The following is a 22,153-nucleotide window of genomic DNA, read 5'->3' as shown; positions in this document are numbered from 1 at the left end:
AGACAGAGTCTCACTTTATCGCCCTCAGTAGAATGCTGTGGCATCACACAGCTCACAGCAACCTCCAAGTCCTGGGCTTAAGTGATTCTCCTGCCTCAGCCTCCCATGTAGCTGGGACTACAGGTGCCCGCCACAGTGCCCAGCTATTTTTTTGTTGCAGTTTGACTAGGGCTGGGTTTGAACCTGCCACCCTCAGTATATGGGGCCAGCGCACTACTCACTGAGCCACAGGTGCTGCCCCCCCCCCTTTTACTATTCTTACTTCCCTTTAGCTTGTGCCTGTGGTGGTAAAATTAGAATTTAGCACTGCCTAGACCCCCTAGCCTCTTTTTCCCTGGATGTAAGCTGCTTGTCTTAAGCTAGTCTCTTGCTGAATGGTTGTGTCCTGATGCAGATGGCCCCAGACTATGACCACTTGACTCTGATGCAGAAGGTGGAGGTGTTTGAGCACGCCGTCAATAACACAGCTGGGGACGACCTGGCCAAGCTGCTGTGGCTCAAAAGCCCCAGCTCCGAGGTATGGCCACTGGGGCTCTTCAGGCACCCACTCCCCTCACACTCCCACTCATGACAAGTGGCCTTCCCATTTGTTCATGCACAGGTGGTGAGTTCCTCTTTGTTATGATCAGCTATGGATCGTGTACACACTGTAACAAAAATGAAAGGGGTGAGGCAGGCAAGTTAGACTAAGTAGTTTAATGTTTTTCTTGAGCTCTTTATGTACTAAAGATAGTTAAGTCTTTTTCATTTATGTTACAAATTTCCTGATAGTTTTTTCAAGTTTGTTAGTGGTATATTCTTTGGATTAGAATTTTGGGGTTTTTGGTTTTTGATATACAATCAGCCCTCCATATCCACAAGTCCATATCCATGCTTTCACCCAGCCATGGATGGAAAATATATTCTATCAATAACCAGTTAGAAGGTATATGCTTACAAAGATCTCATTCAGGCCTGTGCCTCCACACCTGGCTAATTATTTTTTTGTAGAAGCAGGGTCTTCCTGTGCCTAGGCTGGTCTTAAACTCCTGGCTTCAAGTGATCCTCCCACCTTGGCCTCCCAGAGCACTGGGATAAAAGGCATGAGCTACTGCTCTGGAGCAGTACATTCTCTTTTTTTTTTTTTTTTTTTTTTTGAGACAGAGTCATAGCTCACAGCAACCTCAAACTCCTGGGCTTAAGCAGTTCTCTTGCCTTAGCCTCCCAAGTAGCTGAGACTACAGGCGCCCACCACAATGCCCAGCTATTTTTTTATTGCAGTTGTCATTGTTTTTGAGCTGGCCTGGGCCAGGTTCGAACCCGCCAGCCTCAGTACATGTGGCCAGCACCATAATTACTGTGCTAAGGCTGCTGAGCCAGTAATTGGATTTATTTCAAAGGCTTCTCCCTGTTCCTCTTCAAGTACCATACTGTTAGTACAAGTCCCTCCTCAATGACTTCTTCATATATTTTTTCTTGAGGATACTATATCTTTACAATCTTAAACATTTTCATTTACTCGGGTCTGTATGTTCCTAAGAAAAGTTTATTCATCTAAGTCCTACACATTTCTAATTAGGTTTATTCCAAAGCATAGTTCATTATTGTTATACTTGTAAAGGGGATCTTTATAGGATTACACATTCTAACTGGTTATTGATGGAATATAAGAACACAACTGATTAAAATATAATTATGTTGAAACTAATTAAAGTTTCCAGATTCTTGGTTCACCTGTGCTCCTGTGTTCTAGGTGTGGTTTGACCGAAGAACCAATTATACACGCTCTTTAGCGGTCATGTCAATGGTTGGGTATATTTTGGGCCTGGGAGATAGGTGAGTGAATTTAATTTGTTTCCTATAGTCTTCTTTCTCCACTGTAGTTTTTTTGAATGATTTCATTTGATTTTCCAGTGACATATGACCATTCAGTAGGTAATTATTTATATTTTGTTTGTTTGCTTTTGAGACAGAATCTCTGTTGCTAGGGTGCAAGGACATCATCATAGCTCACAGCAACCTCAAACTCCTGGCTCAAGCGATCCTCCTGCCCCAGCCTCCTGAGTAGCTAGGAGTATAGATGCCCACCCCCATACCTGGCTATTTTTTTGTTTTTTGTAGAGACAGGATCTCGTTATTGCTCAGGCTGGTCTCAAGTTCTTGAGCTCAATCAATCCCCCTGCCTTGGCATCCCAGAGTGCTAGGATTACAGGCATGAGCTACCGTGCCCAGCCAATATTTGTGTTTTATACTTAAATTGTCTTTTACAATAGCCTTAGTCCTCTATTTGTCATTATATGTATCAGAACAATACATCAGACTATGCAAACAAAAGCCATAGTTCCCAAATTGAACACTGTGGCATAAACTTGTAAGCCTAGCTACTTGGGAGTCTGAGGCATGAAGATGGCTTAAGCCCCAGACCCACCTGAGCAACTTAGTTTGATCGTGTCTCCAAAAAAAAAAAAAAAACCATAGAGCGAAACCCCATCTCTGTTTTTTAAAAAAATCCCTCTTATGTTTACCAAAACATCCTGACTGACAAAGTAATCTAGAAATGTTCTAAAATTGATTCACAAGAATATAAAGAAAACTGGTTCTCTGATGTCTATTGTTTTTTACCCAAAGTCATATCTCATGCAATTACTTGAGAGTAAAAATAATTTTATCCCATAAAAATAATAAATTTTGGCTCAGCAGCTAAATCACCAGCCTCATACATGGGAGCTGGTGGGTTCGAATCCAGCCCAGGCCTGCCTGACAGCTACAACTAAAAAATAGCCAAGCATTGTGGCAGGTGCCCATAGTCCCAGCTACTTGGGAGACTGAGGCAAGAGAATTGCTTAAGCCCAAGAGTTTGAAGTTGCTGTGAGCTGTGACGCCACAGCACTCTACCCAGGGTGACATAGTGAGACTCTGTCACAATAATAATAATAAATTTTTGTTTAAAAGAAAAACTAGCAGAATGCTTATTGACAAAAGCCAGATGATTCCACCTAGATTGGCTCAGGGGCTCGAGATGAAACCCTGTGATAGCTACTCAGTGGTAATAACAGAGCTTCACCACTTGGAGATGTCAGCACTGCCAGAAATTATTTATCATGTGACCAAAGACCTCAGGAAAGCAAATCGTCTTGGTCTGGTGAGGCAACCTGTGACTCACATAGCTAAATCCTGTTTCAGCGGGAGATGGCCAACTTTTTATAAAGGACCAGTAGGTGAATAGTTTATCCTTTGTTGGCTAAATAGTCTCTCTCATAACTACCTAACTCTGCTATTGTAGCACAAAAGCAGCTGCAATGTAAACAATTGAGCATGGCTGTGTTCCAATAAAACTTTATTGACAAAAGTAGTTGGGGAGGTGGATTTGGCCTGAGTACTATCATTCCCCAACCCCTGGCCTATGATGTCACATATTTGTTGATTTATTCTTTGGTGCTACTCTGCTGATCCCTCCCTGGTCCCTCTCTATTTCACAAAGACACCCATCCAACCTGATGCTGGACCGGCTGAGTGGGAAGATCCTGCACATTGACTTTGGGGACTGCTTTGAGGTGAGCACATGTTCCAGAACACCACATAACGCTTGTCTTCCCAGGTTATAACTTTTCACCCGCCTCTGACATTTTAGGCAAACTTAAGTCCCAAATGCTTTACCCTCATCTCTGCCTTTCCCTAGCAAAGCAATAGTAAGTTGGTCTAAGACAGTGGTTCTCAACCTGTGGATCATAACCCCCTTTGGGGGATGGAACAACCCTTGCACAGGGGCCGCCTAAGACCATCGGAAAACACATATTTCCGATGGTCTTAGGAACCGAGACATAGCTCCTCTATCCATCTCCAGGCAGGTCCACCCACATGCAGATAGGCCCACATATGAATACCCAGTGTGATGACATCATCGTGCCAACCCCATCACATATACCCCGTACAAATACAGCAATGAAAATAATCTTATGGCTGGGGGTCACCACAACATGAGGAACTGTATTTAAGGGTCATGGCATTAGGAAGATTGAGAACCACTGGTCGAAGAAATGAAACCCATGCCATCAGTTGGACTCTAATTCTCCTTGAGGCAAAGTCTGCTGTTCACACACCCTTGCTGAGTGGAGGAATTCCCCATCCTCAGTGCAGTCTGGGCATGATATGCACATTTGTCCTTTTTTCTTTTTCTTTTCTGGTTTGTTTTGTTTTGTTTTGTTTTTAGTTGCCTTTAAGTCCCTGTGACAAGACCTCTCACTAACCTCAAGTTACTTTATTCTGTGCTATAATTAAAATCAATGCAGGTGGTGTAAAGGAAAGCCTCCTACCTGCCTTCACCTGGCTTTAGCTAAAAAGAAAAATCTAACCACAGATTTATTTTTTTCTCATTTTTACCCTGTAGGTTGCTATGACCAGAGAGAAGTTTCCAGAGAAGATTCCATTCAGACTAACAAGAATGTTGACCAATGCTATGGAGGTGACTGGACACTGGGAAAAAGCTGCTTTGAAATGGGGCTGATGCAGTTACAACCTTCTCTGAGGACAGACTTGCTTGTTAGAGCCAACTAGTTCCCCAGGAAGTCCCTGTAATTTCCTTTTTTTTTTTTTTGAGACATAGTCTCACTATGTTGTCCTTAGTAGAGTGCCATGGCATCACAGCTCACAGCAACCTCAAACTCTTGGGCTTAAGTGATTGTCTTGCCTCAGTGTCCCAGTAGCTGGGACTACAGGCGCCCGTCACAACGCCTGACTATTTATTTGTTGTAGTTGTCATTGTTGTTTGGCAGGCCCAGGCAGGGTTCGAACCCACCAGCTCTGGTGTACATGGCTGGCGCCCCAGCTGCTGAGCTACAGGCGCTGAGCCTGTCCCTGTGATTTCTATAGCAGTTTCCCTTTTTTTCCATTATGTTAGAAAGGATCTGTCTTTTGACAGTCTTACCACGTCCTCAGACATGGTTCCCTGGGTATCACAGTCCTACCCTGACTCCTCCTCAGATAGTCCTGGCCTGATACATCAGTATAGCCTGTGTTTGCTTCTTGAGTGAGGGTCATGGACCCTCTCAGCTTGCTTTTGGGTCTGGAGTCAGCAACTGCTGTAGTGAGTACCTCTGTCCCTTTTTTAGGTTACCGGCCTGGATGGCAACTACAGAATCACATGCCACACGGTGATGGAAGTGCTTCGGGAACACAAGGACAGTGTCATGGCTGTGCTGGAAGCCTTTGTCTATGACCCCTTGCTAAACTGGAGGCTAATGGATAGTGAGTACTCTCAAGGGCAGGGGTCCTCAACTTTTTAAACAGGGGGCCAGTTCACTGTCCCTCAGAACGTTGGAGGGCTGGACTGCAGGCCCTGGGATGAGTTGACTGCTAAGCAGGACAGGCAGCGGCAGCAAAAACACCCAGCAGGCTGGATAAATGTCCTAGGCGGGCTGCATGTGGCCCGCGGGCCATAGTTTGAGGGCGCCTGCTGAAGGGTATAGGAGCAGAGTTAGCACCCTCCCAAATTAGAAGTATTTGACACATTACATTTTACTGACCATTTCCCCTTCAAGCATGGAGCCTGAGGGGTATTACCAAAATTACATTTTCACAGGGCAAGTCTGGTGGCTGGAAGAGAATTTTAATTATCTCTGTTACTATAACAATAAACTCCCATTATCAATTTAAATATTAATTAAAATATTTTCCAGGATTGGGCAGCACCTGTAGCTCAAAGGAGTAGGGTGCCAGTCCCATATACTAGAGGTGGCAGGTTCAAACCCAGCCCCAGATAAAAACCGCAAAAAAAAAAAAATTTCCAGGATCAACCAAGTGTCCTGGTGATTTATGTTTCTTTGGGCTTCATATAGATTAGTAAGCTTGAATTTTAATAAGAAAAACAAAAATCCCAAGTAGGAAGGTTTACAACCTGTGATCCCAACACTTTAGGAGGCTGAGGTGAGAGGATCCTTTGCGGCCAGGGTTCAAAACCAGCCTGGGCGATACAGTGAGATCCCATATCTATAAAAATTAAAAAACTTAGCCAGGCATGGTAGCACATGCTGTAGTCTCAACTACTCAGAGGCTGAGGCAGGAGGATCACTTGAGCCCAGGAGTTAAAAGTTGCAGTGAGGTATGATGATGCCATTGCACTCTAGCCCAGGGAGCACAGTGTCTTAAAGAAAAAAAATGGGGGGGCAAGATGGCAGACCAGAAGTACCCTATACTCTCAATCAGAAAATGAAAGATTGTCAATAGAGGACAGATGGACCATCTCAGAGAGAGCATTGTGAATTATCATAGAAACAACTGGAGATACCCAAGGAGGAGGAGGAAGAGGCAAGGTGATCCACTTGGCAAAATCGGAAGACACTTGGGGGAAGTTTCCACACGTGGGGGGTAGTCAAGGGAAGATATCTGGAGAGCCACACCCCCCAGTGGACATGGCAGCCCAAGCTGTGAGGGGGCTTCCCCACCAGAGCAGGCCTCCACACTGATCTGGGAGTTGGTTGGAAACTGGGCAGCAGCATTGCATTGAAGAATAGACACAGTGGGTCCTGCTGTCTTCTGATCCAGATCTCTGCAACAGACACTATCCTGTGCTCAACCCCAGAGTGCTCAGTCTGCAAGGAGGTCAGCACCAGTGTAGCTGCCTCCCCTTTACCCCTACCAGGCTGGGAGGGCAGGTGCTCTCATGTACACTGACTGGGTGCCCAGCAACCCATGCTTCCAGCCACCTCCCCGAGGTCTGAACAGAGCAGATGCTCACCAGGCCTCAGCATCTCCTATCACCATCCTGCCATGTCAGTGACACCACCACTGCCACCTGAGTAGCACCACGGCAGCCGCCACAGTCCAACCTATGCGGAGGCAGAGCCCCAGCCATTGTAACCCCTGTCCCCACATGTCTCCCTAGCCCTGCCAGCTATTAATGGCCCAGCCGATATGTCCCAGTGAGTCACCCTCACTGCTGGCCACAGTCCTGCAGTCCACCCAAGTGCAGGCAAGGCCTCCCACTCCACTAAGGTGCCCACCCAGGTCCTGTAACTCCTACAGACAGCTGGAAAAGACCTGCAACCTGCCCCTCCACAGCTGCCAAGGTCCTGTAGCCCGCCTAGGTGCCCTCCAATGTCCCACAGTGTGTGCAGACACCCACCATGCTCCTGCCTACCCCAACACCAGCTGTGGTCTTATGACATATTCTGGCACCCACCAAGGTTCCACGATCCATCCAGGCACTAGACGAGTTCCCATAAACTGCCCAGGCACCCACCAAGGTTCTGCATCCCACCCCACCACCAGCTGTGGTCCTGTGACATATCCAGGCACCCACCCAGGTGTCACGACTCAGCCATGTGCCCACCATGGTCACACACCCACCTTTGTGGAGAGAGACTTGCCAAGCCCCTGTTGGATCTTCCAGTAGTAACCTGGGAACCAACTTGTCATTCCAGATGATACCCCCCAGCACCAGCTTGGACTTTAACAACCGTAGGGGATTGAGATAGTGCAAAACAGCTGCGTTATTGGCTCTCAGTGCACTTACCCCCCTACCAGGTCAGTCCTCCAGAGAGGGACACAAAAGTGCTTATCTAGAGAGACCTCTCCATCTTTTCACTAACTAGGAGAAGGAAATCTTTCCTTTCTCAGCAAAGGAAATCAGGCGTACCCCAAACCTGTGAGTCCTGAGGGGAGAGAAAAGCTTTCAGATAAGAAGAAACCAGCAAAAGAATTCTGGCAACATGAAGAAATAAACTAATTTGATAGCCCCAAATAGATTCACAGCAACGGCCCCCAATCAAAAAGAAATTTTCAAAATGTCAGAAATAGAATTCAGAATATCGATGGCAAATAAGCTAAGTGGAATTGAAGAGAAAGTTGTGTACCAACACAAAGAAGCAAAAAAATTATTTCAGGACATGAATGAAAAATACAAAATATCACTAAAGAGATGGGCGACATAAGAAAGGATATGACAGAAGTTAAGGAAATGAAAGAGTCATTTAAGGGATTACAAAATACAGCAGAAAGCTTCGACAGCAGGCTAGAGCGAGCAGAAGAATGAATCTCAGAGCTTGAAGGGAAGGCTTTTGAACTAACCCAGTCAGTCAGAAAAGGCTAAGAAAGAATGAACGATCACTCAGAGAAATATGGGACTATATAAAATGGGCCAGTAGGTATCCGGAGAGAAAAGAAGAAAAAAGCCAAAAGCATGGGAAGCCCATTAGAGGGAAGTAGTGAGGAAGACTTCCCTGGTATCACCAGAGAAGGGCAAAGATGCAGGGAAGCATTGGGAAGACTCGCAACTCAACCTGGCCAAGGTCAAGATCGCATCTCACACTAACACCCACCCACTTACTTACCTGAGTCAGATGTCTTTGTTCTGTCTTTGGGGTTATAACTTTTGGAAAAATTCCATTTCTTTTTTTTTTTTTTTTTTGAGACAGAGTCTCACTTGGTCACCCTTGGTAGAGTGCTATGGCTTCTTAGCTCACAGCAGCCACAAACTCTTGGGTTCAAGCGATCCTCTTGCCTCAGCCTCCCAAGTAGCTGGGATTACAGTGCCCACCACAACACCCAGCTATTTTTTTTAGAAACGGAGTCTTGCTCTGGCTCAGGCTGGTCTCGAATTCGTGAGCTCAGGCAATCCACCTGCCACAGCCTTCCAGAAGTGCTGGAATTACAGGTGTGAGCCCCCATGCCTGGCCAAAAAATTCCATTTCTATGATCATAAGAAAATATCAAATCAACCAAGTTTCCTTAAATTCAAAGTTTGAAGCACTTGCTAATATTTTCTATTTCTTTCCCTAGCAAATACCAAAGGCAACAAACGATCCCGGACGAGGACCGATTCCTACTCTGCTGGCCAGTCAGTAGGTGGGTGCATTTCAGGACAGATGCCAGATTCTGGCCCCTCTATCCAGAGTATTTCTAGGATGGGTGAGCTGTGTTATTACCACTGGGAGGCATGACCTGCTGAGGGTACAGGATGTAGAACTGTCTCTTCTGAGGGCCCCAACAGTGACAGTGTTGTACACATGCTATTTTTTGATAAAATAATAGTTTATCATATAACATCTGATGATCATTTAATTAAACTTCAAAAATTTGATCTAGAAATATTAGCTGAGCACCAATCATCTAATATATGCTTTTTTATTTACTATCTCACACAATGGAGGCAGTACCTAAAGCTTGGAAATTTTTATTGAACTACTGTGATCTTAATCTATCTATAAAAACTCAGTTAAATATCAGTCTGAATATCATGCCCAATAATGGTGTCTGCGTTGGGGTAATTATCACCAGCATTACCCAGGTCCTCAAGCATTGTTAATGGCTCAGAAATGGGAAGATGAGGGTGGCGCCTGTGGCTCAAAGGAGTAGAGCGCTGGCCCCCTATACCAGAAGTAGCGGGCTCAAACCCGGCCCCAGCCAAAAACAAACAAACAAACAAACAAACAAAAGGAAATGAAAAGGTGGAAGCAGCAGAAATTTACTTGTATTGCTGTGAGGAGCCTTGAAACCAAAGGAAACAAAGCAGTCACAGAACCTGGTCTCCGGAAGACATGTTTCCTTCAAAAAGCCAGAGTACTTTTATGTCTTGGCAGCTCTCGGAAGTGTCAGGCTAAAGCTATTGAACTTTGTGCAGCCTTTCCCTCCCCCCCCTTCTGTCCCTTTTTCTCTTATAGCATCTAAGAGCATCCTATACTGTTCACATGTGGGAAATATTGTTGGGGTATAAAAAAAAAGTAAATATTTTCTACTGGTATTTATGGAACACTTACAACTTAGTTAATTAACTAAGCCAGATAATATCCAGGGGTTCATGTCAGGCGTGGTAGCTCACGCCTGTAATCTTAGCACTCTGGGAGATGGAAGTGGGTGGATTGCTTGAGCTCACAAGTTCAAGACCAGCCTGAGCAAAAAGCAAGACCCCATCTCAACTAAAAATAGAAAAATTAAGGCAAGAGGATCGCTTGAGCCCAAGAGTTGGAGGTTGCGGTGAGCTCTGACACTACAGCACTCTCTACCCAGGGTGACAACTTGAGACTGTCTCAAAAAAAAAAAAAAAAGAAAAGGGAAGTCCAGGGATGCAGAAAGAAAAGGTGAGGTATAGTGGTCCCCCTGTAGAAGCACAGAACATTATGGAATTGACCATAATATCCAGAGGAGTACATTCTGCTGTGTGATCGAGTAGCCATGCATGCTTAGGTTTGAAGTAGAAGAGCTGTGGGAATTCAGAAAAGAGCTTTCACTGTGAACTGTACTAGTTAAGGGAGCCCCGAGGTTGGTGGCATTTAGTCATTCCTCAACCACAAAGGGTAATTTATACTGACCGGCTGGATAAATCTAGATGGGTAGAAAGGAAAAGGATACTTCAGGTAGGAAATTGAGGTAGTGGGCAATAGTGTCGTGCCTGCACATGTATGGACTTTCCCTGGACAGCAACAGGATCTGTGAATGCCTTAACACCCAGCTCCTGTTCCCCACAGTCTCTGAAGGAACTATGCAAGTGAGTGGTCTCATCCAAAGTGCGCTGAGACTCACTGGCTTTATTCTCCGGTCCGCCTCATCAATACATCCTTGAGTGACTCCTATACGCTTCCTACACTGTGCAAATGGGAATTAGGACAGCCAGTGCTGATGACACCAGATGGTGGCAGACCTGGTTGGTTAGCTTGAAAGTTCCAGAAATTCATTAATAAAAGTACAACCACCTTGATTTGGAAGTCCATGGTATCCAGAGATAGTGTTCAAATAACTTCCCTATTATGATGCCAGACTCTTCTCTGCTGAAGGCCATAATCAGTGGAGGGTGACCCTAATACCTTAGGATTTTTTCTACCCAGAATTGATATGAAAATTTCTCCGAGAAATAACACTTCAACCACGTGGGACCCTTTGCTAAGCTAATTCTCTTTATATTATGATCAGTTTTTGTACAACTAAACAAGTTTTGGCACCAGGCCTTTGACCTAAGTTCCTATTCTTTGTGTCAGAATACTTTATTAATGCTATTTGCTTGAAATGTTTCTATGTTTCAAGCTCAGCGCCTGTGGCTCAAGTGGCTAAGGCATCAGCCACATACACCTAAGGTGGCGGGTTTGAATCCAGCCCAGGCCCACCAAACAACAATGACAGCTGCAACCAAAAAAAAATAGCCAGGTGTTGTGGCAGCCCCCCAGCTACTTGGGAGGCTGAGGCAGGAGACTCTCTTGAGCCCAGGAGTTGGAGGTTGCTGTGAGCTGTGATGCCACAGCACTCTACCCAGGGGGACAGCTTGAGGCTCTGTCTCAAAAGAAAATCTATGTTTCAATTCTGATAAGTACCATGTTCTTTCTTCAATAATAGTAATACTCATTTGACAATATCTTGGCAGATTTATAAACTTTTGAATACATAAAAAGTAACATGAGGCTTTCTCCTTTCCCTTTAGAAGTAGGTAGGGCAGGTATTTAAGGAATATGGTATGTAAACAATTAGAAGCTAAGGCCAATGATGGCTTCTTGGTGTTTGAGTTTTCTGTTAATTGATTTCTTTTTCCCCCAGAAATTTTGGATGGTGTGGAACTTGGGGAACCAGCCCATAAGAAAACAGGGACCACAGTGCCAGAATCCATTCATTCCTTCAGTAAGTCCAGCCTCTGGGGAGTGAGGGCATCAGGGACTAGCTTAGTAAGGAAACAGCAGCTGTGCTGTGCACTGAGAGGGTCAGTAAGACGGAGCCACAAAGTCGCCTTTGATCAGAAAAGGTTCTGTGAATTTCTCATTATATTCAGAGGACAAAGGTGGACACAGAGGAAGGATTGCTCAACATGTACAGAAGTGAATATTTGAGAAAACCAGGGCACCCATTGAACCTATTGTAGTGGTCCAATTCTTTCTTTGATTTCTACTTTTGTGTATTCCAGTTGGAGACGGTTTGGTGAAACCAGAGGCCCTAAATAAGAAAGCTATTCAGATTATCAACAGAGTTCGAGATAAGCTTACTGGTGAGTGTGTGTATATGTTTATGTGAAAGGGACATGAAATTCACAGAGGTTTTCTTCTGGCATGGGTGGTGAGCCCCATTTCCGGTGGTCTCAGTACCCAAGCATGGACCTCATACAGCCAACAGGAGCAGCTCAGAGGCCATCAGTAAAACCCCATCTCTGATTCTTCTTTCTGATGATCAAGAACAACATCATTTAAAGTTAGTTTCATCTCATTTAGTTAATGAGGTTAATAAGATTCTTGTGGGTCTGTGTTCTGGGAAGTGATTTTTATCACCATGGCTCGATATTAGAGCATTATGACCACTCCATCTCACTTCCTGTCTATGCTTTGGTAACCATTACGGAGTAGCAAGAATGGAAGGGGAGAAATGCGTGCTTCTGAGAGGAGACATTGCACATGGCTCTTTCTTCTGATTGGGAAGGGGTGGAACATCAAGGAAGACAAGGGAGACAAGGAAGCCAGAGACGCCAGCTTGCCCACCTGCTCTCTGTGTGGCCCCTGAATCCTCTACCCAGAAGGTGACAGGAATGCTTCCTGCAGGGGGCAGGGAGGAGCTGGTGAGACACAGGGTGGCAAGCATGTAGCATCAGGGCCTGGCATGATCATTTTGTTGTAAGTTTGTGTTTATTGAGCACCTCCAAGTGCTGGATGCCAAATAAACCACATTGATAAAAACAGGTTCCCTGATCTAAAAGGCACACTGTTACGTAGAGGAGAGGGACTCGAGGCTGTGATGCATGTACTAGGAGGGAGAGTTTCATCTTTTGGGGAGCTCTGGGACAGTTCCCCAAGGAAACGGCTCATGAGCTAAAACTTGAAAGAGGAATTAATCAGGAGTTGCTCTAACAAAGGAAACAACCTGTGCAGGGCCCTGTGGTGATAAGAAAAACGGTCTGATCGGGCACGGTGGCTCACGCCTGTAATCCCCACACTCTGAGAGGCCAAGGCAGGTGAATTGCTTGAGCTCAGGAGTTCAAGACCAGCCTGAGCCAGATGGATGTAGATAAGAAGGATAGTCTGAAATGTAAGTGAGAGAAAGGATAATTTGTAAGGCTCCTGCGAAAGCAGGAAGGAATGGACTCCAGCGCACAGGTAAAGTTAATCTTAAACAGGAGGATGGCAGATCTGCACGGCAGTGGGAGGGAGGAAGGGGAATCATGTTGAATGAGTCCAGGCCCTCAACACTGACTCACACACATCGTCAGGGTCCAAACAGTTAATGAAACAAGTAGTGTTTAATTAAAGTAAAGTAGGAGGTGAGGGCATCTGCTGAAAGTGGAAGGAGAGGCTTGGGCATTTGGGGAGAGTGGAGAGGATTTGAGATGTTCCTTGGGGTGATAGAAAGACATGTTGCCACAAGCCGGGCAGGCAGTGCTATGCACCAGTCTGAAGTCAGAAGTTATGAATTTATAATGGAAGCAGCTGCCCTGGGGGAGGAAAGCTCACAAATGGAGGCCAGTAGGATTAAAACTGAACAGGGTTTCTCATCTACTTAAAAAGGATTTTAGAATAGAAGGAATCTTCATAACCCTATCGACCAGATCTAGGCCACTCCTGAACTCAGCTGATCAAAGGTCTTTACCTTCAGTGAACCAAGCCTGTATAAGAGAAGACTAGTAACTGTGCAGATCCCATGGAGGTGAATATTTGAAATCCAGCTACAGCATCTCCTTCATACTCATGTATGAGGATACACTAATCCAGGCTGCGCAGACAAGACGCGCGCTAATGACCAGGTGAGAGTGAAGTGCTTTGGTTTCTCCTGTCCTAGGCCGGGACTTCTCGCATGACGATACTTTGGATGTTCCAACACAAGTCGAGCTGCTCATCAAACAAGCAACATCCCATGAAAACCTCTGCCAGTGCTACATCGGCTGGTGAGTAGGCCTCTCAAAGAAACCTTGTCAAATAAACAATCAGGACCCTACCCTGTGCCCCAAAGCTGGGGTAGCAAAAAGAGATTTGAAGGGCTATCCAGTTATGGGTTCAAATCCCTTTAAAAGTTTATATTCACTCTGTACACACATTGTTGTAAAAAAGGAGAAAACTGAGAAATGTGGATGCATGTTTAGAAAATAAACACCAAAATAAATTAAAATTACAATAAAAGAAATGATTTAAGGCCAAGGCAGCAGGATCACTTTAAGCCAGGAGTTCAAGACCAGCCCAGGCAACATAGCAAGACCCCATCTCTACAAAAAATTAAAACAAATTAGCCAGGCATGATGGCATATACTACTTGGAAGGCTGAGGCCAGAGGATTCCTTAAGCCCAGTAGTTTGAGGCTTCAGTGAACTATGATTGTGCCACTACATTCAAGCTGAGGCAACAGACCAAGACCCTGTCTCTTTTACAAAAAAAAAAAAAAAAGATTTAGGAAAATAGGCAAGGGGCTCAGCGCCCGTAGCTCAGTGGTTAAGGTGCCAGCTATATACACCAGGGCTGGCAGGTTCCAACACAGCTTGGGCCTGCTAAACAACAATGACAACTGCAATAAAAAATAACAAGGCAGTGTAGTGGGCACCCGTAGTCCCAGCTACTTGGGAGGCTGAGGCAAAGGAATTGCTTCAGCCCAAGAGTTTGAGATTGCCGTGAGCTGTGATGCCACGGCATTCTTCCAAGGGCAACATAGTAAAACTCTGTCTCAAAAAAAAAAAAAAGGCAAGGTTTATTTGTTTGAGTAGGGTTCTTTTGTGTTTCCGCTGTCAACCTAGTTCAGATATATAGGAAGGGTGAACAAAAAGAAACCATAGCAGTGACAGAGAAGGAGATAAAAAGACAGATTTACCAGCTGGGAGTCTAACCTGAAGGACCACTTTGGGGTGTGCCTTAACTGCCCAAGGCATGCTTGAAGGCAGAAACTTGAGCGAGAAGGCGACAGGAAGTATCCTTGTGGACCTCAGCAGGCATTGGCCCCTGACTGGAAATGATGAGTGTGTCCCACACAATTAGCTGTAGCAGAGCTGAAGGAATGCCCCTGGGTTGTCAGACCTTGGTCTTTGCATTTTTAAGTTATCTGCATGAAGCTCTGATGAAGCTCAAGTTATTAAAATGTTCCTTTTCTGTCTGTCTTCTCAGGTGCCCTTTCTGGTAACTGCAGGCCCAGATGTGCCCGCTGCATTTTTTTTTTTTGAGGCATTTGTACTTTGGTATATGTTTCTTCTAAACTGAAACTGTGGTCAGAACGTTTGACTTTGTTAAATATTTTGAAATGTAAATGAAAAGAACTACTGTATATTAAAAGTTGGTTTGAACCAACTTTCTAGCTGCTGTTAAAGAATATATTGTCAGAAACACAAGGCTTGGTTTGGTTCCCAGGACAGTGAAACACACTAATACCACAGAAATCAAGCCATTATTTTTGGGGAACAGAAGATCTATAACTTTAGAAATACGGGTTTTGACTTAACTCACAAGAGAACTCATTGTAAGCATTTGCTGATGGAAGAATGACTTAGTCATTCCTTTCAACATGGGTACAGCAAACTCTGCACAGCCACGAAGCCTCAGGTCATAGAGGACAAAGATTCGGGTCCTAGACTGTGAAGAAGCAGGAGAAGCTGTCATCACCCCTGCCGCCCCTCTGGTGACCTCACTGGTCTGTGGACAGCAGCAGCAGCATTTGTAGAATGGGGCAAAATCGGTCAAAAAGGTCTTCTGCTGGACCAGCAATGCTGCAACTCATACCCCTCAATCTAAGACCTGAACCGCTAGGAGGGGATGTATTCAGATCACAGGGGCCTCAGCTGAGCAGATGCACCATGGGGATCACAGCGCAGGGGGCAGTGTGCCTTCCCCAGCACACTTCTGGGATGTTTTCAGTGAGGTCTGAACACTCTGTGCTTAGAACAAGGGCTCGGAAAACAGAAATACTGTCCTGGAGGTGCTAAACACAGAGACAGAGGGTCTAGTGTAGGCTGGGAACTATGAGCAAAGTGAAGATTCAGCTAAGTGCACAGAGTGTAAAGTGTAGCCACGTCTAGACACCATGTTGTATCTGAATAATTTTTGTGCCAATAAATGACATCAGAATTTTAAACACACGTATATCTGAATGGCTTTTTATTTATCATTTTAGATGATTCAAGATGAAAGCATTTTTTCCTTCAACATTCAACCCTATTAAGCATTTAGTACTGGGGACATTGACCCTATTAAGCATTTAGTACTGTGTTTGACACCACCCCTTTCCTCAGGCTGTTTCCAGCCCAGACAGGTGGAGGCAACAGGCCACAAAAGAGAACCAAGAGCTCACTCAGCCAGGTGGTGAGGAGCAAGTGTGAGCCACAGGGAGGGGCGCCCATTCCACCAGATGAGCCCAGAAAGCCTCAGGGAAAGGGGGCCCTTTGGAATAGGTCTTAGAGGAGGAGTGGGGGGTTATCAGATGAAGCAAGTGAGACATACTCAGGAGCAGAAGAAATGTGAGACACCGACGTGTACACACACAGTATCCACAGCAGCGTCAAGGCTTAACCTGGCAGGTACTTGATCATTTCTAATTGGCAAAATCGGCATTTTTGTATAATTGAGCCTCATAGTTCAGTGTGTCTGGCTCAGTGGTCAGTGGGGAACAGAGAGTAACAGGAGGCCAGAAGTAGAGTGGCCCCACACTGGACAAGGAGTATGGAGCTTACGCCATGAAAATTTAAAACAGGAGTAGCATCTGGGGGGGAGGGTTAAATTATTTTTTTAAGACTAGTCAAGTGCGATAGAAGAGCAAAACAAGGAGTAGTTGGATCTGTAACTTGAGCAGTCCATCGACATAACTCACTACCTTCACACCAGCCCGCTGGGGGATTTTTTAATTGCCTTTTTATTTTTTATTTATTTTTAATTAAAATTTTAAAATGTTTTTTAAAATTGTATAGTTAGTTGTACAACCCAGTAGCAATCTTTTATTATTATTAGTTGTTGTTGTTGCAATTTGGCCAAGGCCAGGTTTGAACCCACCACCCTTAGTATATAGGGCTGGCGCCCAACCCACTGAGCCACAGGCGCTGCCCAGGAATCTTATTTTAATATGCCAGAGCCTAGCAACCCATTACCTAGAACTGGCATTCTGGAGTTTTTCTTTTTTGTTGTTGTTGTTGGGGCTTCATTGAGGACTCTGTGGTATTGTTTTGTTGGGGTTATTTTTAAGACAGTCTTACTACAGTCTTACTACTTTGCCCTCGGTAGAGTGCTATGGCATCACAGCTCACAGCAACCTCAAACTCTTGGGCTTAAGCAATTCTCTTGCCTCAGCCTCCCAAGTAGCTGGGACTACAGGCACCTGCCACCACGCCCAGCTATTTTTTGTTGTTGTTGTTGTTGTTGTTGCAGCTGTCATTGTTTAGCTGGCCCGAGCCAGGTTTGAACCCACCAGCTTCAGTGTATGTGGCTGGCACCATAACCACTGTGCTACGGGCACCGAGCTAAGCCGACTCCATGGTATTTTTATGAGACAACTAGTGTGAAACAGATGGGAAAAAAATTACAAACCACAAGACCCAGGAAGGAGGCTGTGGGAATAATATAGGGGAGGGAGTGTGAAGTGGACCCAGCAGGTGCTCTGTATAGAGGTCTCTAATGACAGAGTGTTGGCTCAGTGCCTATAGCTCAGCAGCTAGGGCGCCAGACACATACACTGGGGCTCACGGGTTGAAATCAGCCCAAGCCTGCCAAACGACAACTGCAGCAAAAAAAAAAAAAAAAATAGCCAGGCATTGTGGTGGGTACCTATAGTCCCAGCTACTTGGGAGGCTGAAGCAAGAGAATCGCTTGAGCCCAAGAGTCTGAGGTTGCTGTGAGCTGTGACGCCACGGCACTCTACCCAAGGGGACATAGTAAGAGACTCTGTCTCAAAAAACAAACAAACAAACAAACAAAAAAACATAAAGACAGTGTCCCTAAAGAGAAGCTCTTCCAAAGAATATCCTTTTCAGTTTTTTGGGTTTTTTTTTTTGAGACAGAGTCTCACTTTGTTGCCCTCAGTAGAGTGGCATAGCATGACATCACAGCTCACAGCAACCTCTAACTCTTGGGCTTAAGCAATTCTCTTGCCCCAGCCTTCCGAGTAGCTGGGACTCCAGGCACCTGCTACAGTGCCCGGCTATTTTTTTGTTTGTTTTTAGCAGGCTGAGGCTGGGTTCAAACCCACCAACCCTAGTGCATGTAGCCAGCGCCCTTTTTTTTGGGGGGGGGGGGTGTAGTTTCTTATATTTTAATAAGCCACCTCCTTTCTTATTGAAGTGAATTTTTTTCTTACATTACTTTGGTCCACAGCTACCCAGTGAGAAATACTATATCATTATAAGAGCTATTCAAAGGACTTATGCTAGGAGAAAGTGGAGAATTACAACACTAGGAACCATATCTTATTTGTCTTTGTATCCCTCAAAAATGCCAAAAGGCCTAATCCACAGCACTTGTTTCATAAAAATTTATTAGAGAACTTTTCTTTTTTTTTTTGTAGAGACAGAGTCTCACTTTATTGCCCTTGGTAAAGTGCCGTGGCATCACACAGCTCACAGCAACCTCCAACCCCTGGACTTAGGCGATTCTCTTGCCTCAGCCTTCCGAGTAGTTAGGACTATAGGTACCCACTACAACACCCGGCTATTTTTGTGCAGTTCGGCCGGGCATGGTTTGAACCCGCCACCCTTGGTTTATGGGGCCAGTGCCCTACCCACTGAGCCACAGGCGCTGCCCTGGAGAACTTTTCTATTACAAAGATGGGTCAGGTGCAATGGCTCACACCTGTATTTTGGGATGCCTAGGCAGGAGGATTGCTTGAGGCCAAGAATTCAAGACCAGCCTGTGCAACATAGTAAGACTCTGTCTCTAAAAAAACAAAAAATATTGGTAGTGCCCATAGTTCAGTGGGTATGATGCCAGCCATATACACCGAGGCTGGCAGATTTGAATCTGGCCCGAGCCAGCTTAACAACAATGATAACAACAACAACAAAATAGCCAGACCTTGTGGTGGGCACCTGTAGTCCCAGCTACTTGGGAGGCTGAGGCAAGAGAATCAATTAAGCTCAAGAGTTAGAGGTTGCTGTGAGCTGTGATGTTACAGCACTCTACCGAGGGGAACAAAGTGAGACTCTATCTCAAAATAAATAAGTGCACAATTCAATTATTTTTTTAAAGTGCTGTTTTTTGTTGTTTTGAGACAGTCTTGCTCTGATGCCCAAGCTAGAGTGCTAGGGCATCATTATACCTCACAGCAACCTCCAACTCCTGGGTTCAAGCAACCCTCTTGCCTCAGACTCCCGAGTAGCTGGGACTACAGGTGCTTGCCACAAAGCCCAACTAGTTTTTCTATTTTTAGTAGAGACAGGGTCTCAGTCTTGCTCAGGCTAGTCTAGAGCAGTCCACCCACCTCAGCTTCCCAAAATGCTAGAATTACAGGCGTGAGCCACTATGCCTGGCTTTCAACTGTAATTTTTAAGAATTAAGGCTGTAGTGTCAAATTACTGAGTTTCAAATCTCAACATCTCATACACGCTGTGTGACTTTGGATACTTCATTTTTCTCTGCTTCTTCCTCATCTGAGAGTGTGGGTAATGCATGGAGTACCAACTATGTTGTGAGATTATTTGGAGGATAAAATTCAGGGGAAGCACTTAGCACAGCCTACAACATGATATTAGGCTGAACCATATGAACTAAGGGTTCAAAAATACTAGTTGCTAAAATGAACTGGGCTTTTGTCCTGCCAGGATACCTGTGAACCTGAAGTACACACATGGGAAAGAAAAGGTGAATATTCTGAAGGTTTATTCAAGATTTAATAAACCAAATGAATTGTATTAAGGATGTGGTACATCTCATTTTAGGAGACAGACTATACCCCCATTGAACTTACAAGAATCCATCGTCTCAGCTGTCTAATATTAAGAGTGTCTCCGAGCTCTTCTAGTCGTTCGCGTAAAGGTTTATGGAGTTCCCACCGTGTTCCTTAACAAGAGCGGTTCGTGTCCACAGGCTGAGCAAAGGGCAGAGGGAGTGCCCTGAGGCTTTTCACCTATGGCAAGAGAAACAAGATCGGGATTGGGAGATATCGGGGGTGGTGGGTTTTTTCTTCTCATTTGTAGCTGGGAGAGATATCAGCGTTTGCGTAGGCTGTCAAGAATGAACCAGTAGAAAGGAGACAGAAGAGGCGCCTGAGAATCGGAGGATGCTGTAATTGCAGGAGCCAAGATCTAGCGGTTACGGGGAATATGGACGCAGAGTTTGGCAAGAGCTGGCTTTAAAAAGGAGAACTGGGTCCTCCAGGTCACACTCTCTCTCATAGGGTTGTCAGCTGATGCAATCTGAGGTTAAAGTAAAACGTAAGGGTCTCTACCCCAGCGCTCTGAACGACACTCCAACCCAGCCTCCCGCGCGCCCCGCCCGTCTTTGCTCTTGCGTGGTGCGCACGCGCGCGTCGGCCGGATACTCTCGCGAGAAGAGCTCTGCGGGCCGGGAAAATGGCGCCTCCCAGTCCTCGGGAGCGTAAGGCCCCATCATCGGCCAGCACAACCAAGTCTGACGGGGAGATGGTATTGCCGGGCTTCCCGGACGCAGACAGCTTCGTAAAGGTGAGTTCATGGAAACTTGGGAACATGGGAGCCGCCCGAAAACAGACCTGGGCCCTCTGGGCAGCTTGCACTCCGCGGATGTGGGGCCTAGGACGCGGAGACCGCCCCGCTTCCCAGTTTAAGCCTAGGCAGCCCCGAGAGTGGAAAGTCATTCCCGCGTCCTGTAACACAGAGCTCATTTAAATTATTGTACCAAAGCTTAAATATGAACGAAGGTGCAATCGTGTTTAAGCAGTGCTTAGCTCTTATAAAACCATGAAACTAAAATAATTTGTAAGTTAGCTCTGCAAATTCCCCCAAGCCCCAATCAGGTTATATCTCGTTTACCATTCGCAGATGCTATTGTTAATTATGTATTTGCCTCTAAAACGTTCCCGGACCAATATCTTTGGACAGTTGATTGTGTGGCCTTCATGCTTGTACGCTGCCACGTTCACCACCATGAGTCAATTTCCCACCTCCTTGGGAAATGTTTATTCATACAACTCAGCGATGTCATTTGGCCTAACATGAACAACTATCAGTTGTCTGTGACAGCCACTTAAAGTTTTTTTCCCCTGACCTCACAACAATTAAAATAGACAACCAGTTGTTACTAACTGAACAATAAATAAAAAGCCAGTTGTGGATAGTGGCTGTCATAAATTGATTATCCAGAGGATCTAGAATATGCTTGTATTGTTTTTAGATGTTCATCCAAATGAAAACACAAAAATAAATTTGTGTAGAAAGTTTATGGATCTGAACTTGAGTAATAATAATAATGGCACGTAATGTGCCAGGCACTGTCCTGAGTGATTTTTTTTTTTTTTTTGAGACAGTCTCACTCTGTCACCCTGGATAGAGCTCTGTGGTTTCATAGCTCACAGCAACTTCAAACTCTTGGGTTTGAGCAATTCCCTTGCCTCAGCTTCCCCAGTACCTGGGACAACAGGCACTTCCACAGTGCCCAGCTAGTTTTTCTTTTCCTTTTTATTTATTTATTTTTTTTTTTTTCAGAGAGAGCCTCCAGCTGTCACCCTGGGTAGAGTATGGTGGCATCACAGCTCACAGCAACCTCACACTCGTGGGCTCAAGCGATTCTCCTGCCTCTGCCTCCCAAGTAGCTGGGACTATAGGCGCCCACCACAACGCCAGCTATTTTTTGGTTGCAGCCATCATTGTTGTTTAGCTGCCTGGGCTGAATTCAAACCCTCCAGCTCAGGTGTTTGTGGCTGGTGCTTTAGCCACTTGAGCCACAGGCGCCGAGGCATAGTTTTTCTGTTTTTAATAGTGATGGGGTCTTGCTCTTCCTCATGCTGCTCTCCAGTTCCTGAGCTCAACCAATCTAGCCACTTCAGCCTCCCCAGAGTGCTAGGATTACAGGCGTGAGTCACCGCACCCAGCTTGTGCTGAGTGATTTTATTAGGTCATTTAATCCTCACAAAAACTCTGGAATAGACCATCATTTGTTTTGCCTGTTTTTCCAACGAGGAAAGTAAGGTCAAAATAAGTGAAATCACTTGCCCAAGATCTCAGTTAATAGATAACAAAGTCAAGATTCAACCTGGAGGCTCGGCGCCTGTGGCTCAAGCAGCTAAGGTGCCAGCCACATATACCTAAGGTGACGGGTTTGAATCCAGCCTGGGCCCGCCAAACAACAAT

The 22,153-nt window shown here is 45.3% G+C and overlaps 2 protein-coding genes across 2 annotated transcripts in view; both read left to right on the top strand.

The window, feature by feature from the left end:
• Positions 1-15,983, top strand: part of MTOR (mechanistic target of rapamycin kinase) — a 140,021-nt gene extending 124,038 nt beyond the window's left edge. Inside the window, exons 49-58 of the mRNA XM_003793268.3 lie at positions 395-517; positions 1,733-1,815; positions 3,461-3,533; positions 4,367-4,441; positions 5,088-5,223; positions 8,755-8,820; positions 11,497-11,577; positions 11,858-11,938; positions 13,714-13,819; positions 15,021-15,983. Of these exons, the coding sequence (XP_003793316.1) occupies positions 395-517; positions 1,733-1,815; positions 3,461-3,533; positions 4,367-4,441; positions 5,088-5,223; positions 8,755-8,820; positions 11,497-11,577; positions 11,858-11,938; positions 13,714-13,819; positions 15,021-15,036 (840 nt within the window). The 3' untranslated portion in view covers positions 15,037-15,983. The remainder of the gene's footprint in view (positions 1-394; positions 518-1,732; positions 1,816-3,460; positions 3,534-4,366; positions 4,442-5,087; positions 5,224-8,754; positions 8,821-11,496; positions 11,578-11,857; positions 11,939-13,713; positions 13,820-15,020) is intronic.
• A 4,400-nt stretch (positions 15,984-20,383) lies between these two features.
• Positions 20,384-22,153, top strand: part of EXOSC10 (exosome component 10) — a 30,163-nt gene continuing 28,393 nt past the window's right edge. Inside the window, exon 1 of the mRNA XM_012807251.2 lies at positions 20,384-20,509. Coding sequence (XP_012662705.1) covers positions 20,399-20,509 — 111 coding nt within the window. The 5' untranslated portion in view covers positions 20,384-20,398. The remainder of the gene's footprint in view (positions 20,510-22,153) is intronic.

Source organism: Otolemur garnettii, unplaced genomic scaffold (assembly GCF_000181295.1).
Source record: "Otolemur garnettii isolate 467f Iridium unplaced genomic scaffold, OtoGar3 scaffold00067, whole genome shotgun sequence".
Classification (NCBI taxonomy): Eukaryota; Metazoa; Chordata; class Mammalia; order Primates; family Galagidae; genus Otolemur; species Otolemur garnettii.
This window is presented reverse-complemented; position numbering and strand designations above follow the sequence as displayed.